The sequence below is a fragment of the Thrips palmi genome, unplaced genomic scaffold (assembly GCF_012932325.1).
Source record: "Thrips palmi isolate BJ-2018 unplaced genomic scaffold, TpBJ-2018v1 HiC_scaffold_16, whole genome shotgun sequence".
Classification (NCBI taxonomy): Eukaryota; Metazoa; Arthropoda; class Insecta; order Thysanoptera; family Thripidae; genus Thrips; species Thrips palmi.
In genome coordinates, this window is record NW_023144625.1 from 4,422,749 (window position 1) to 4,437,789 (window position 15,041).

A 15,041-nucleotide genomic window follows, 5' to 3' on the forward strand; every position below is an offset into this window, starting at 1 on the left:
GCAGAAATCCTCTACGGAGTGACCTTACACTTTTGATTTTTTTTCCAAAATTTTACTAAGGCTTTTTGAAATTATTAACATGTGCAACATTCATTTGTTTCGTTTTAGTTTTCCCTCCCAACAGTTTTTGGTTTCTCCTGGAAAATGGCCAAAATTGAGTTATCCCCTTCTTCCGCTTCCTGGATCAATTCTTGCATTCCGCATGAATTTTGGATGAATTTCAATTAATCCAGCCAAATTTCGGTGTAAAGTTAACTGATTCTGAAGAATTTCTTAAACTTTTGACTCAGTTTGAGAGACCTCGAAGAAATGTGAAAAGAAAGATTGAAGACTGTCCTTTAATTTCAGTGGACAAATTCTTTGGAGTTATTTCACCTTGGTTGGAGCGGCGAGACTGAAGTCACACTACACTTGAAAGTTAGTTCACCCTTACAAGTGCATACCGGCAAGTACACAGTTAGGTTTAGTTAGGTCCTGACATCGTGTTCTAGCATTACTCTCAGAAAAAGTTCTGAAATAAAATATCGAAAAGAGTATGACTTTTCATAAACCGTCATGAACCGTCATGCACAAAATTTGTGCGTCAATTTGCACAAATTTACGCATCTTGAAGCATGATATTGTGCAAATTTCACGTATGTACAAAATCGTGCAAGTTTCACGTACAAAATTCTACCTAAACATTCAGTGTGTTGGCCGTTTTAGGCTTTTTTTTTTGCCAACCTTTCACGCGGCTATTTACGTGTGAAGAACAGTAAGTATATTTCTGTCCTGCTGGATCTGCACTTGCTTGACCTCACCTGGCATTGCCCAGACAGTGCGCGGCCGTGAGCACCCAGTCCGGCGAGATGAGCGAGCCGCCGCACTGCCAGGCCAGCGCGTCGGGGTCCTCGCCGTAGCCCAGCAGCGCCATGTGGGGGAACTCCATGCGGCCGGCCGGCTCGCCGTCGGACGGCGCCGACGCCGTCACCAAGGGCGCCGACATGAGGCAGGCCGCGCGGGCGTACTCCGTGCACTCTGCAGTGGGGCAAAGGACCACCGTTACGGAGTACACTGCAAAGCCGCACTCTCAGCCGTTTACTGACTCGATGGGTCCTATGAACAAAGACCGATGTCTTTTGGGTCGCTCGAACAAAGACCGATCTCCTTCGGGTCGCTCGAACAAAGACCGATCTCCATTTCGGCCGTTTCTGCATTCGCCGCTTCTTTATCTTGTGGTTCTCGCAACAGGCATCCAACTCAAACAATAGTTTGCAGGTTTTGTTCCAAACATATTAGGGAATGAGTATCTAAAACTCATTTGTGCGGAATCAAAACGTAGAGATTGTTCTGGGACTTCAAAATGAACGCGTTGAGAGGTTAGGAAATGGAGATCGGACTTTGTTCGAGCGACCCAAAGGACATCGGTCTTTGTTCATAGGACCCATCGGACTATTTCTCATTAGCAGACGTATTTCTGTAAGCAACCATAATACTTAGTATTTAGTTCTTAAATGCTTAAAAAGTTCTTTATAATTTACTAAGAAAACGGTTATATCAGTACAGTAATTAGTAATTGCTAAGTAATACTGACAAAAAATACTGAGTATTATGGTTGCTTACAGAAATGCGTCTGCTAATGAGAAAGAGTCAGTAAACGGCTGAGAGTGCGGTGGTAAGTTTGCTTGCCACAAATTTGGGAAGCCATTTTGAATGCCAAAAAATTGGCAAGCTTAACCTGGAACTACCACCCAACTTGCCAAAATTTGGCAAGCTTGTGAAGATTTCCAACCATAGCTTGTCAAATTTTGGCATTCAAAACGGCTTGCCACAACGCGCTTAAAACCTTACGAAGTATTTGAACCAGATGTGTACAAACTATATTAGATTGTTATACGAAGAAATAGTTCGTAAATTACGAAGTATTTTCTTTGTAAAGCGTATGTATGCTGAAAATACTTCGTTATAACAAATTACTTTCCTTCGTAAGGCCTGAAATAGTTTGTAAGGTTTTCAGTTCAGAGTGCCAACGAATATGACGCAAATATTCGTTAGGAAGGAAATTTTGTCACGTTCGTTTAAATGCCATGACACTCTTGGGAGCGTGACACGGCCGTTAGGATATCAAATTCGTTCACTCTGTATGTCTTACAAAGAAATCTGTATCACAAGCAGTTACTTTTCTTTGTAACGTCCAAAATAGTCTGAAAGGTTTAACGATCCAACCGACCGTTGGATTCTCAAGACTATTTGCTAACATAGCGAAAAGAGACACTTACTTCTCTCAGACACAGTCTCGTAACGAGTGCTTCTAGATGTGGCCAGGAAGTTTTCACAGGTTTCGGGTGGCATGACCTTGTCGCCGCCGTCCTCTTGCCGCGCTTTGGATTCGCTGGGGCAGCACACAATGGGGGTGGGTGCTGTGCGCGCAACACCTGGTTAGTCCGAGCAAGAGCACCGTCAAAAGGTTCAATGGCCAACTTGAATATAATAAAATTTGAGAGCGTTCCTTTCGCATCACATAAATCCAATGAATGACCTCATAAGCAGAGTTGGTTGATTTAGCTGAATAACTTCAGTGTGCCGGTAAGACACACACGAAAAACTTTCACGAAAAACCGAGGGGTCGGCAACTCATATATTACTTCGTACGCGGTGGTTATATTACCCGTATATTACCTGTATATTACCATATATTACTTGCATATTACCACAATTTCGCCTCTATAATACCCCTATATTACTATACATTACTTTGTATTACTTTATATTACACATATATTACCTATATTTCTAGTAATATACGTATACTCCCTCGTACACGGCCAAGGGAAGTTGCCGACCCCTCGCGAAAAACTCATCGTCAAATTCTTTGTAAAATTACGATTTACGAAATTTCTGTCCGAGTAATTCGTAATTTTAAGAAACTTTTTTTTATCAGTGTGAGGAGTGCACCCCTCGTACGATCGGTGTGAGTCGGGTCGGCTCGATGACTCCGAGGAGAACGAGCCCCGGGAGACAAAAGTGCGTGCGTAAGCGAGTGGCCTGAACGGTTTGTTTGAAGAATCAATTGGTATTACCTGGTTGCTCGCTTCGGGGAAATCCGCACAGCTGCGGCCGGGCCCCCTGCCGCAGCTCCTGGATGCCGAAGGGACACCTGCTGAGCAGCTCGCACCTACCGGGCCTCATCTGCTCCACGTGGAAACAACTCGTGGGCTGGCCGGACTTGCCTGGCAGACAAACGCACATAAGGGTGGTGTGCGGGAAGCGTCGAAACACGATCGAATCGAATCAGGACACATTCGAATCAATCTGTTGATGATGTCACATTCGTTTGAATGTTGGTCCACGTTCACACGAACGGGTCCTGTCACGTTCAGACGAACGTGACAAAATCCACATTTCAACTAGACGTCATATCCGCGCGCAGTGGAGACAATACCTCTGCGAGCGCCACTGAGCGCGAACGGCAGCAGCAGGAGTGCCAGCAGTGCCCGCGGGGGGCTCCGGACCGCGACCATGCCTCGTCCGCGACGCGCTAACGACTAGCCGCTGCCTCGACGCCTGGAGTGCCTGGAGCGGCCGTCCGAGCTCTCTCTCTCTCTCTCTCGCACTCGCAGGGGTGCGAGAGAGACAGGGACGGGCCCACCAGTCGGAATCAGTGGGCCTGCAGTGCTCTACGCGGACGCGCTGGCCCGCGCACCGAGCAATTTCGCGCGATGACTTATGGAACGTGTACAATACACCGGGTGACCTTGGCACGGCGACGGCTAGCCCGGCCTAGCCCGCACCGTGGTCTGCAAGCGGAACTCCCGGCATCCCAGGCTCAGGTCAGTGGCGCGCGGCTTCCGGACGCCACCGCACAGTGGGCCAGATAACCGGTGGAGGCGGCCTTTCTTCCAGACGCGTTTTTAGCTCCAGAGTCGCTAAACGGGACTCAAACAGAGCGTGTGACCCCACCAATGGATTGCCCTCCCAACGCGGAATCCTTTGGTGGGGTCACACGTTCGGTTCGAATCCTGATAAGCGACTCGACTCTGGAACTCCAAAAGCGTTCAGTTTTGTCTTAATCTGTCTTCTGGTCTGTACCGGTACCGGTGCGCTCTCAGTTGATAATCAGCTTCAACTGGACCTCCTGCAACTCTGTGACTAGGTTCAGAATAGCAGAAAGCCACGTAGATAAGCATGTAGTGAAACCTCGAGGGAAACAGGCGGTCTTAGCATTCGTCAAAAACTTTCAGATGCTGCCGGTGCGTTAGCTGAATACCTTAAGCTTAAAAATCTATTTTAGCTGGTCCTTTGTTCTGACCTCTGGGTCAAGTATCAAAGTTTTGGACGAACACTCTCATTTCAGGAACGTGACATCACGTTGAAACGAACGTGACAAAATGTCACGTTCGTTTGAGCATTGTGTCACGTTCGTTTGAATGTGAACAAGCTGGTTTTTGGCCAATTCACACTCAAACGAATGTGACACAATGCTCAAACGAACGTGACATGCTGTCACGTTCGTTTCAACGTGATGTCACGTTCCTGGAATGAGAGTGAACGTGAGAAAAAGAGGCCAGCGTTAATCGCAATTTCCTTCCGTGCGGTGCTTTCTAACGTGACTTCCCGACTATTGTCATTCATAGGTAGAGGGGCAAAAGGAAATCTTCGCTCGCTGCAAATTAGTTGAAAAAGGTCTCGTTTTCAGAAAAATGTTCAAAAACTATGAATTGCGTTTCCTTATTCCCTTTAAGCTCGTCAGAAATCGGCAACCATTCCCTTGGTATCGCACAAGACATTATTTGAATGTTGATCAACCTAATCTGTCACGCTCTTGAATTACCAAGACAATCACTTAAGGCCCGAACAGGTCCGGGATTCAAAATTTCCAGTGCCGCTCTCGCTCTATCCTGATGGTTCATGGTCCATGGTTCATTGAGAAGGCATTTGGGTAAGTTTAAAATGATGAGAAACAAATTATTTGGACAGACATGTATTTCAAGCAATTAGACAGAGAATTAAAACTAAATTTAAACAAACTCTCATTAGGCACTTCGATAAAGTTTAAAATGATAGGAAATCTTTAGTGCAGGGACTCAAGTAAGAGCTTCCCGTGTTCGGCAACTCCTGTCACACAAACATCACTCAAGCCTTCTCCCCGGTGTGGACCTTCTCGTGTTGTTTTAGATTGGACACCTGTGAGAACTTTTTACCGCACGTAGTGCATTTAAAAGGCTTCTCCCCGGTGTGAATCCTCTCGTGTTGAATCAGATTTGACAGCTGTGCGAACCTTCTCCCACACATGTCACTCTTGAAAGGCTTCTGCCCGGTGTGCATCATCTCGTGTTGATTCAGGTTAGACAGCTGCGTGAACTTTTTACCACACTCGTCACACTTGAAAGGCTTCTCCCCGGTATGCATCCTCTCATGTTGGTTCAGGTTAGACAGCTGCGTAAACTTTTTACCACACGTGTCACACTTAAAAGGCTTCTCCCCGGTGTGGACCTTCTTGTGTTGTTTTAAATTGGACAGCTGCGCGAACTTTTTATCACAAATGTTACATTCATAAGGCTTTTCCCCAGTATGGGTCCTCATATGCACGCCGAGGTTGGCCTTCTGAGAGAACTTCCTTCCACACTCGTCACATTGAAAGGGCTTCTTCATGCTTGTGGGTTTTCCCGTGCGCTTAGGATTCGCAGCAGCAGAAACCTCGCTGGACTGCGGTGGAGCTTCAAGGTGTTCCATCAGATGGGTCCGCAAGTCCGCTTCGTCGCCAAAGGAGCGCCCACACTCCCCGCACTTGAATGCGCTGGGTTGGTGGTGGGTCGGTTCCTCCATGTTCGCCCCTTCGTCGGCTGGATCTGTAATCAAGGGGAAATGACTGTGAATTTCGGTGTACACATCCAATGAATTTCAGTCGAACATCGATGAATTTCAATCAAAATTCTATGAATTTCAGTCAAATTTCGATGAATTTCACAAGTTTGATGAATTGGCCAAAAAACAGCTTGTTCACATTCAAACGAACGTGACACAATGCTCAAACGAACGTGACATGTTGTCACGTTCGTTTCAACGTGATGTCACGTTCCTGAAATGAGTCAGAGAATAATGATCTGGTACGAACAGCCCAAGAGGTGATCCTTTGAGTACCTGCACCGACGAGACAGGTATTATAAGAGGCGAGTAGAACTACTGTTCCGAAACTTGGCGATGATACGGGGGACCCTTTAGACAGTGACACACACCCTTTGAAATTTTCACATGACCTCTTCGCTTCCCGCTATGCTTATTAAGGGAACGTCCTATAGTTGATCCAGTGTCAAAAAGATCAGTACTTCTGTACAGAAAATAAACAGATGGATAAAGTGAGGGAGGTTGGAAAGAAAGTACGCAACGTCCGTACTCGTCCCATAAGAACTCATGTTACCGTAGAACGGGGTAATATGAGACAAATTTCGAGTTTTTTTTTTTGTGAATTTTCCCCTTTTAATTTCAATTTGACGTACTGAGGTGTTTATCACTTGTTCATTGACCCTTTGGCTACACTCCCACCAAATTTCAGATTTTTAGGTGCAGTAGGGACCTTTCAATAACCCTCGGAATGCCGTCCCATATTTCCCTGCAATGTGGGGTAATATGAGACAAAAGAAAGAAATCACTGTTAAAAAAAAAGTCTGAAAATTCAGACCAAATTGGTAAGAAGTTATTAACAGACTTGAGGTCTGAAAATTCAGACCATTTAGATGGTCTGAAAACTCAGAACTCGAGAGTCTTACATTTAAGAGTTTGGTGGTCTGAAAATTCAGTCCTGTACGAAGATTGTGAACTTTGAGGTTCGTGACATGTTCAATATGACATAGGAAGAATCTCAGGTGTGTGTGAACCTCCCGAGAGGACAACGTTGAGTAAAAATTGTGATGAGGGAGAAGGACCTCTGTCCTTTTCCCTGACTCTCGAGAGGCCGGCCTGTGGCACCCAAGGAAATGGCGACACGGAGCCACCCGCGAGAGGTAAATTAGAATGTGGATTGTTCAACTTCCACCCATATTACGGAGATAAATCTTGCAGCAGAGAATGGTTCTCATATGGCCGATTAAGTCCTGTCAATTTGGAACTTTTCAACTAATATATTTTCACATTAGAAGCCTTTTAAACAGAAGTAGGTATGTTCCACAACATGCGCGCCATCTAGCGGACAAACGAAATCTTGGGTTGGTCTGAATTTTCAGACTTAACCATCTAAATTTTCAGACTGCGCTGGTCTGAATTCAGGTTCTGAGACGATCAGGTCGCAATTTTCATACCGGAAGGCAAAATTTTCAGACAAGCAGTCTGAAACTAGTCTGAAAAATAGATTCAGACCACCAAGTCTGACAAAAGTGGTCTGAATTTTCAGATTTTTTTTAACAGTGATGTTAAAGAAGAATGGAGAAATAACTCATTTAGGCGGGTTTGGAGCTTTCAAAGTTCTTTTCACTCATTTTAAAGATGATTGGAAACTATAATGGAGACGATATAAAATCTGGAGGAGAGAAAAATAGGTGTCACTAAAGAGAGCTGAAAAATGTATAAAAAGGCATGAGTTGTGCCTGCACACTAAATGTCATGGGACTTTTTTTGTCCCACGGTTTATGCAATTTTAAGCACATCCGGTGGTGATGCAATTTTGTGTCCGCCAGGCGGGACAAATTGTCTAGTGAAAGTACAGGTTGCAGCTGGCCAGGGATCCTTAACTTAACTCAACATTTAGCTAACACTGCTGTCATAACGCAACATAAGACAATGTTCGCTATAGGTTAAGGGTACGGACTTATGAAAGTACTTGCAAAAGTATATCCACACAAATTCGAGACATAAAAAAATAACTTACCCTTTTAAAAAGATGTTAGAAGTTAAGGGTAATAACTTTAACTCTTATGATAACGTTATGATGCCCTTATGAGGTAAGTTAAGGATCCCTGCAGCTGGCGCCGGACAAAATGTGTTACCAGACCGGAACAAAATTGTATCAGCGTCGGATGTGCTTAAAATTGCATAAACCGTGGGACAAAAAAAGTCCCATGACATTAAGTGTGTGTCACATGAAAATACTAAACGAAGAGCATAGATGCCGATCAGATAGTAAAACAAATTCGTGTTATCATTGTTACTTAAAATTATTAACAGTGGAGTATGTTTGGCCTCATGTTTCAAGCGAAAAGAGGTGTTTTTTATTCCCTGCAAGGTAACAAAATTGTATTCCATCTGGAACAGGCAGCCCGGGAGTAGACATAACGGAACCAAATTTTGTCCTGATTATGTTGACATAATCAGGGATCCTTAACTTACCTCATAAGGGCATCATAACGTTATCATAAGAGTTAAAGTTATTACCCTTAACTTCTAACATCTTTTTAAAAGGGTAAGTTATTTTTTTATGTCTCGAATTTGTGTGGATATACTTTTGCAAGTACTTTCATAAGTCCGTACCCTTAACCTATAGCGAACATTGTCTTATGTTGCGTTATGACATCAGTGTTAGCTAAATGTTGAGTTAAGTTAAGGATCCCTGGACATAATTGCTTACAGATTTAAACCTCGTTCAGACGAGAACCCGAGTTCTAACCGTGGTTTCCGGGGAGGTTTTTACCAACTTTATAAAACTTGTTAGAATTTAGAGGTTTTTCCTTTGATTCTAAATAACCCTATGGCGAGTCTCTGATAGCTTACGTGCGTTTCCCGTGAGTTGCCAAGGCCTCCTAGATCACGAAAAAAAATTCACGGTGGACTTAACCACTAGACAGCAACACAACAAAAACCGAAAAAAGTGCGCTTTGTCTCGATTTTCCTTCATGTCTCATATTACTCCGTTCTACGGTACCAGGTACGGACGGTCCAGGCCAAGGAGAAACAATTTAAAAAAAAGAAACCGAAATTCATGGACTATCTTGAATTTTAGTCAAATTTCTTCAAAGTCCTTAAAATTTAGTTGAGATTTATAGAAATTCTTTTTAAAAAATCAGTTAAGTTTGGAACGAAATACAGTGAAATTTATCTGCAATTCATTGAAATTCATGCAAAATTCTTGCGGAACTAAAAAAAATACTGAAATTCTAAGTTATTTCCCCTGGGTCCAGGCAAATTATAGACCAATTCGTCCAGACCATTCCGTACTTTTTCTGTACTTTTTTTCTCGCAGTATCCATGAAGCGGCAGAATGGGGCAGCTCCATTAACATCATTTTTCGATCAGGAGAAAAAAAAGAACTCTGTAGGGAAAACTAAACCTTAGCAAAGGAATGATGCAAAAGAATAGTTGTCAACAACTCATTGGCTGAGCGATAGCAAAGCCTGTTACTCCAGTGCGGTTGAAAAGTTTTGTCTGTCTGTCTGTCCGTCTGTCGGAGTGTGTGTGTGCACTACTCCTCCTAAACGGCTCGGCCGATCTGGCTGAGACTTTGCAGGCTCATTAGGTGGGTTCTTGGCTCGGCACACGCGAAATATCACTATCCTTTCTCCACTGGTTCAGTTTTTATAGCCGAAAAACAACTAAAAAATGGCGAAAAATCGAGATTTTTGCAGGCAGATCTCCCCTGTCTTGATGGAAGGGGGGTCTGGGGCGCCGAGTCCCCCAGCCTCGACAAGTTATAATGTTACAAGGGTCAAGGTCGTGTAATTTCTAGATGAAGCAACTCTATACAGAATGAAGGGGGGTCTGGAGGGCGGAGCGCCCCCCACCATGCAACAAATTGGAAGTAACCGACGGTGGACAAGCATTGCCTGCCGAAGGCAGGCTAGCGCCGCAGGCCAAGGTAGGTACGCCAGGCGCGGATTGGAGGAACGGGCAGCGAGACATCGCGAAGCCTGTTACGACAAGACGCGGTCTGGCGTAAGCCTACCTTGTAGGTAATGAAGCCAACTAAATAACAGTGATTTTTTTTAAATGTTGCATCACTCCGAAGACGGTTTCTGTGATTTATATCTTGGCATTAGAAAGGACAACGGAAACATGTTCGATTAGTTCTTCCAAACAAGGTGAAATTTAAAGACAATTCCAGTGAAGCTGAAATTCGGTAATTTTTGAGATGCCTCTTTTTCTTTTCTTTTTTCAAAAGAATTGCATAATAAAGGTGGAGGTAAGTTGACTTGACTCTTTTGATATAATACTGGAATTCAAAAGGGTGAGACATTTGAGCAATTTTCGGCGATACAAAAAGGCCATACACATATGGCCAAAAAAGGGTCACACCCAAACGTATCACCGAAATAAAGGTCAGACATCAGCGAGACTTGCCCTCATCAGTGATACAAAAAAAGTATGACCATCTCTCTGTCATACATCGAAGTATGACCAGCGGGTGGAAATTCTGTTGTCAGAAACGTCATGCAAAGGTTTTTTGTGCAACTTAGATCTCAGAACTCAAAAGTGGTAGGTTAAATCCGAGTGTATGTTTGGAATCCTCCCAAAATTTCACTCGGCCCCCACTCGGCGTAGTTTTGCTCCGGGGGATAAGGAAATGGTCGGTCATTTTGTCATGAGAAAGTAATAAAAGGCAGGTGAAAAACGCATGGAACCACGATCGAAATTTACGCTTTATCCCAGGATTTGCTAATTTGGCTTGCTCACTCTCATTCCAAGTACGTGACATCACGTTGAAACGAACGTGATAAAATTTCACGTTCGTTTGAGCATTGTGTCACATTCGTTTGAATGTGAACAAGCTAATTTTTTGCGGATTGCCGATTGACATTGTAACGATTGTGACACAATGCTCAAACGAGCGTAACGTTTTGTTCACTTTCGTTTCAACGTGATGTCACGTACCTGGGATGAGAGTACTTAAGGGAAGGTGGGGACCCATGTATCACTTTTTTACTCGTTCTTTACACACCACTCACTAACATACAAAACTCTATGTGAAGAGAACGAGTATTGTGTTCAAAAATGAGTTTTGGGGGGACATCTTTCATCTCAGATCTGACAGCATGTGGGAAAATGAGAGTGGTATCAAATGAAAGATGGAGTGTCAGTCGCTAGATCGTAAATGAACTTTTTTTTTGCTTGCAATGAGAAATACTGAGAAAATGAACATGAAAGAGAGACGTTTTTAGTGCATTTTGTGAAACTAACCTCTTTTCAAGTGTTTGCAACTTTTGATATAGAACGCCACTGGAACGCAAACAACAACGACAACGACCAGAGATCTTTGGCCAACAAAAAACTAGGAGGGTATTTTCCAAGTGACAATGGATAATTTTGAGAAATTCGGTCATAAAGAAACATCGTTTCACGCTAATCGTGATATATGTCTCAGAACTGCTAGCGGTTTCTTCCTAATGAAAATTTCATGGCAGGTGTTTCATGTCTTATGTTGGAGATGAGAGACGAAATAATAAGTTTCATTTGACTTCTTTTTTTAAGAAATGTGTCCTATGAGGGTTTTGGTCATGGAAAAAGCAGGTTTTTTGGCACGGACTCACGGACTCTAGTGTAAATTCGATTATGCACGAGAATCGATATCTCGAGATATCGCGATGCATCGATGTTCCCTGCCTGAGAGGAGAACCAACCGGAAGCGTTCGTTGAAATGCAAAATTACAAATCGTCTGAGGACAATTCATGTAACGATCAGCGACTGACACATCAATCTAGCTTTGTAAAGAACGAGTCCCTCCCATGTGATATCAATTCTTTGATGTCTTTCCTTCTTGTTTTGTTTTGAGTGTCAAAATTTTGGTTTTGGGCATAAATTAAATGTTTTGGGTCAGAAGCATGAGATAATCTTCCTTCTACAAGGGCCAACTGAATTTGTTCATGTATCTCATCTGGTCTTGGATAGGAGCGCAATCTACTAAATTCATGTATTTGATACATCGGACCCCATGCCTGGGGTTCCATGTATCACCCATGGGGACCCATGTATCACAGCTATTTTCTTCAAAACTAACTTTATAAAAAGGACAAATTATGCAACATTTCCTTGCAGCATTAATTTCTACAATATGTTTATAAGTTTGACCGAGTTTGACCATTCCTAAGGTAAGTTGAGGTCAAAGAGAGAAGGTGAAGATTCATGTATCACAAGTGGGGACCCATTTATCACAGGTGGGGACCCATGTATCACTCTATTTTTGTGGTATTTGTTTAATGGCAAAATTTAACTAAACTGTAACACCTGTCGCCTGTCACTCTATTATAAAATTGCAATGATTACAGCACAGGCATTAAAACAGGAAAATTTCCGTGATTAATTGCCCCCCAACATGAAATTTGAGTGATACATGGGACCCCAAAAAATGTGATACATCGGTCCCCACTTGTCGGAGCATTGGACATTGCGGTGTACTGCCAGAACCTATGCTCGGATGTTGCTGTTCGGCACAGCTAATTGTTGTCAAAGCCCTTCCGCACACTCCCACGTCAAAAAATTGCGACAATGTTACATAGCAGGAAGCTGATAAAAGATATGTGAAGAAATTTCTTTTTTACTTTCTCTAAGTTTTGGGGACCAAAATTTTTACTTAGTCGCGCCGCCTTGTTTGTTGGAGATGCAAGGTCACATCCTTCCATAAAATGAAGCTCTCTAGATGGTGTTTCGATTCCGCACCACGTGACTCGCCTCGCGGGCGAAACTGAAATTAAATACGCCGTGATACATGGGACCCCGTGATACATGGGTCCCCACCTTTACGGAAAGACCAATTCAAAACCCAAGCACAGATATGAATTCAGCGTGATCTTGTGTGAGCATTGCACTTACAGAGTTATGAAGAAAGAGGGTCTGTACCCTTGGAATATGCGGTCAATGGCAGACTGTAAGGTAGTTTTAAGCAATACAATCGAGCATAACCTCTCTCAATTTCACGGCAACGGTCTTCTGTTATTATACGGTGTTGAAGACTTCGTGGCGTGGCAGTCTCATGCACATGAAATTTCCTGAGAATCTACCGACGAGGTCCTTTCTAGCACAGAGTACATAAAATAAAACAATGCAACATGGTTTCAAAGCGTTTTTCTCCCTTTCAATCTTTTCCTCATAGCAAAATAACTGACCATTTGCTTAACCCCGACTCTAACATACCCTACGCCGAGTCAAAGTTTACAATGATACCAAATGACTTTCGATTTTACCTACCACCTCTGGGTTCCGAGATCTGAGGTGTACAGAAAAACCTTGGCCTGTCTTTTTTAGCTATTTTCCACCCGTTGGTATGACCCTTCTTGGGTCAGACGTGACGTATGACCCTTATAAGGGTCAAAAGCGAGGGGTTACCCACCTCGGGAATCGTTCGTTATTTGCTCAAAATTTTATCGAAAATCTTAAAAGTTTCAATGGAGCGGGATATGTAATAGACACAAAACACTCAAAAGCTAAGAAAAATCTTCAAAAACCTCTCCTTTTAGGCAAGATATGTTCAGGAATCTCGGGGATTACGCAATCGTGTGTACGCCCAAGTACCGAGTGGGTAACCCCTCGGTCAAAAGTCTCACCTTTCTAATATCAGTGTAGGTTCATAAAAATAAAAGATGAGTTATCTCCTTTCGCCACTTCGCGCAACAGAGTCGTGTAGACTTTAATTGGGTTATGTATCTCCACTTTTCAATGAAATTTAAATCGTAGAAGGGGCAAGTTGAGCCAGTTCCTATTTGCCTAGAGGATTTTCTCATTAACTGTTAGAAATAGATTTACTTAATTTGGTGGAATGATGCAGACCACATTGAGGCACAATAATTAAATTAAAACTCGATTTGAAAACAATTCAATACCTTCTTTCGCTTCCTAGATTTAGTACGTTACGCCCGTGAGTGTGTGTGTGTGAGTGCGCGCGCGTGGTCCAATCTGCGTAACGCTGCGATACATGGGGAGACGTGGGGTTCTAGTCAGCGTAACGTTACGCTAGCACATCTCAGAGCGAACGGTAAAAATTGCATAAGAATGAAATGTTAACGTAACCTTATGCTGTGGTAGGGGTTTGAGGGTCGCTGTAAAGGAACGCCGCGTTCTAGGGGTCGGGAGAGAGAGGGGGGGGGGGTAACGTAGTTAATAGACAAGATGAAGCAGTGTAAGTGTGGTCGTGTGGGTGTGCGCAGAAGGGTCTGGGCGTGAGCCTGCCTGGAGCCGCCCATAGTGCAGATCTTGGTCCGTCGGTAAGCTTCCGACGTAAATGCGTCGTGAAGACGAAGGTTGTCTTCGTTAATGTTCTTAGTGTGTAATGCATGACAGTACCTCCGGGCTGATGATCTGCAAACGTCGGAGCTTTGCCGGAACTGTGGAGGCTTATGTCGCAGACAGGTTGGCGGGGACTGAAACCGGAAGTTCAGTAGTGAAGGAAGGTAGGTATGGACCAGGAGCTACTAGCCACTGTCTTGAACTAACTGGTGAAATGAACCCGAAATGAACCTTTTGTGCTTGAGATCCTGCAGTCTTTTTAGAGTTTCGTGCTCGAGATCCTGCACTCTTTTTAGAGTGGTTCGAGGAAATGAAATAGGCTATATACACACACCCGTCGTTCCTTACATTATGAGAAGCCTCGGGATTAGTACTCTCCAAAAAGAATCTTCGACTGCTACAATTTGCTGGTATTAAATACTAGTACTATTTTCGGATATATTGCCGGAAATATTTTGGAAACTTCCCAGGGCTCCCAACGCCACCGTTAGGTCGAGTAACTTGAACTGGGGAAGTAAGGGATGATTATTGAGATTCTTTTGCTGAACTTACTTTTTTGGTAAACGAAAGTATAAAATAACAGTGGCGTGGAATGTGGAAGCCGTCAGTTACCGCTCTATCAGAATATTTATAACGTCGTTCATCCGCGGTTCATCGAGTTGCCGAGCACGGCAGCATCGTGGACTGGGAGCAGAATCGGCAGCAGGGTGACACAAGAGGCGGGAGACCAACCGGGCAGGATGGAGCGGAAGATTGGATTTTCAGCCTCTTGATGAGTGGTGTTTAGCGCTGTGGTCGAGGGGGTAAACACTTGCGTAATACCCTGTACACAAAAGTCGGGTATTACGCCGTAATACGCGTAATAGTAATACATTTTGGGACCAAAAGTATCAAAAAATGGCATTTTTCAATGAAATCGAGG

The 15,041-nt window shown here is 43.6% G+C and overlaps 2 protein-coding genes across 10 annotated transcripts; both read right to left on the reverse strand.

Moving 5' to 3' along the window:
* Positions 1–796: 796 nt before the first annotated feature.
* LOC117642497 (serine protease snake-like) lies at positions 797–3,535 on the reverse strand. Its single transcript, XM_034380745.1, has 4 exons — positions 3,422–3,535; positions 3,060–3,209; positions 2,259–2,414; positions 797–1,017 (listed from the first exon to the last, which is right to left on the reverse strand). The coding sequence occupies exons 1-4, from the start codon at positions 3,498–3,500 to the stop codon at positions 797–799; spliced, it is 606 nt and encodes a 201-aa protein (XP_034236636.1). The 5' UTR covers positions 3,501–3,535.
* Positions 3,536–4,956: 1,421 nt separating this feature from the next.
* LOC117642428 (gastrula zinc finger protein XlCGF49.1-like) lies at positions 4,957–14,910 on the reverse strand. 9 transcript variants are annotated; one of them, XM_034380649.1, is made up of 2 exons: positions 14,672–14,910; positions 4,957–5,828 (listed from the first exon to the last, which is right to left on the reverse strand). In XM_034380649.1, exon 2 carries the CDS (start codon positions 5,803–5,805, stop codon positions 5,113–5,115), a length of 693 nt encoding a protein of 230 aa, XP_034236540.1. In that variant the 5' UTR covers positions 5,806–5,828; positions 14,672–14,910; the 3' UTR covers positions 4,957–5,112. The 9 variants fall into 9 exon arrangements, with proteins under 9 accessions (XP_034236540.1, XP_034236546.1, XP_034236538.1 ...); XM_034380655.1 differs by lacking the exon at positions 14,672–14,910 and adding an exon at positions 14,468–14,490; XM_034380647.1 differs by lacking the exon at positions 14,672–14,910 and adding an exon at positions 14,177–14,388.
* Between the last annotated feature and the right edge of the window lie 131 nt (positions 14,911–15,041).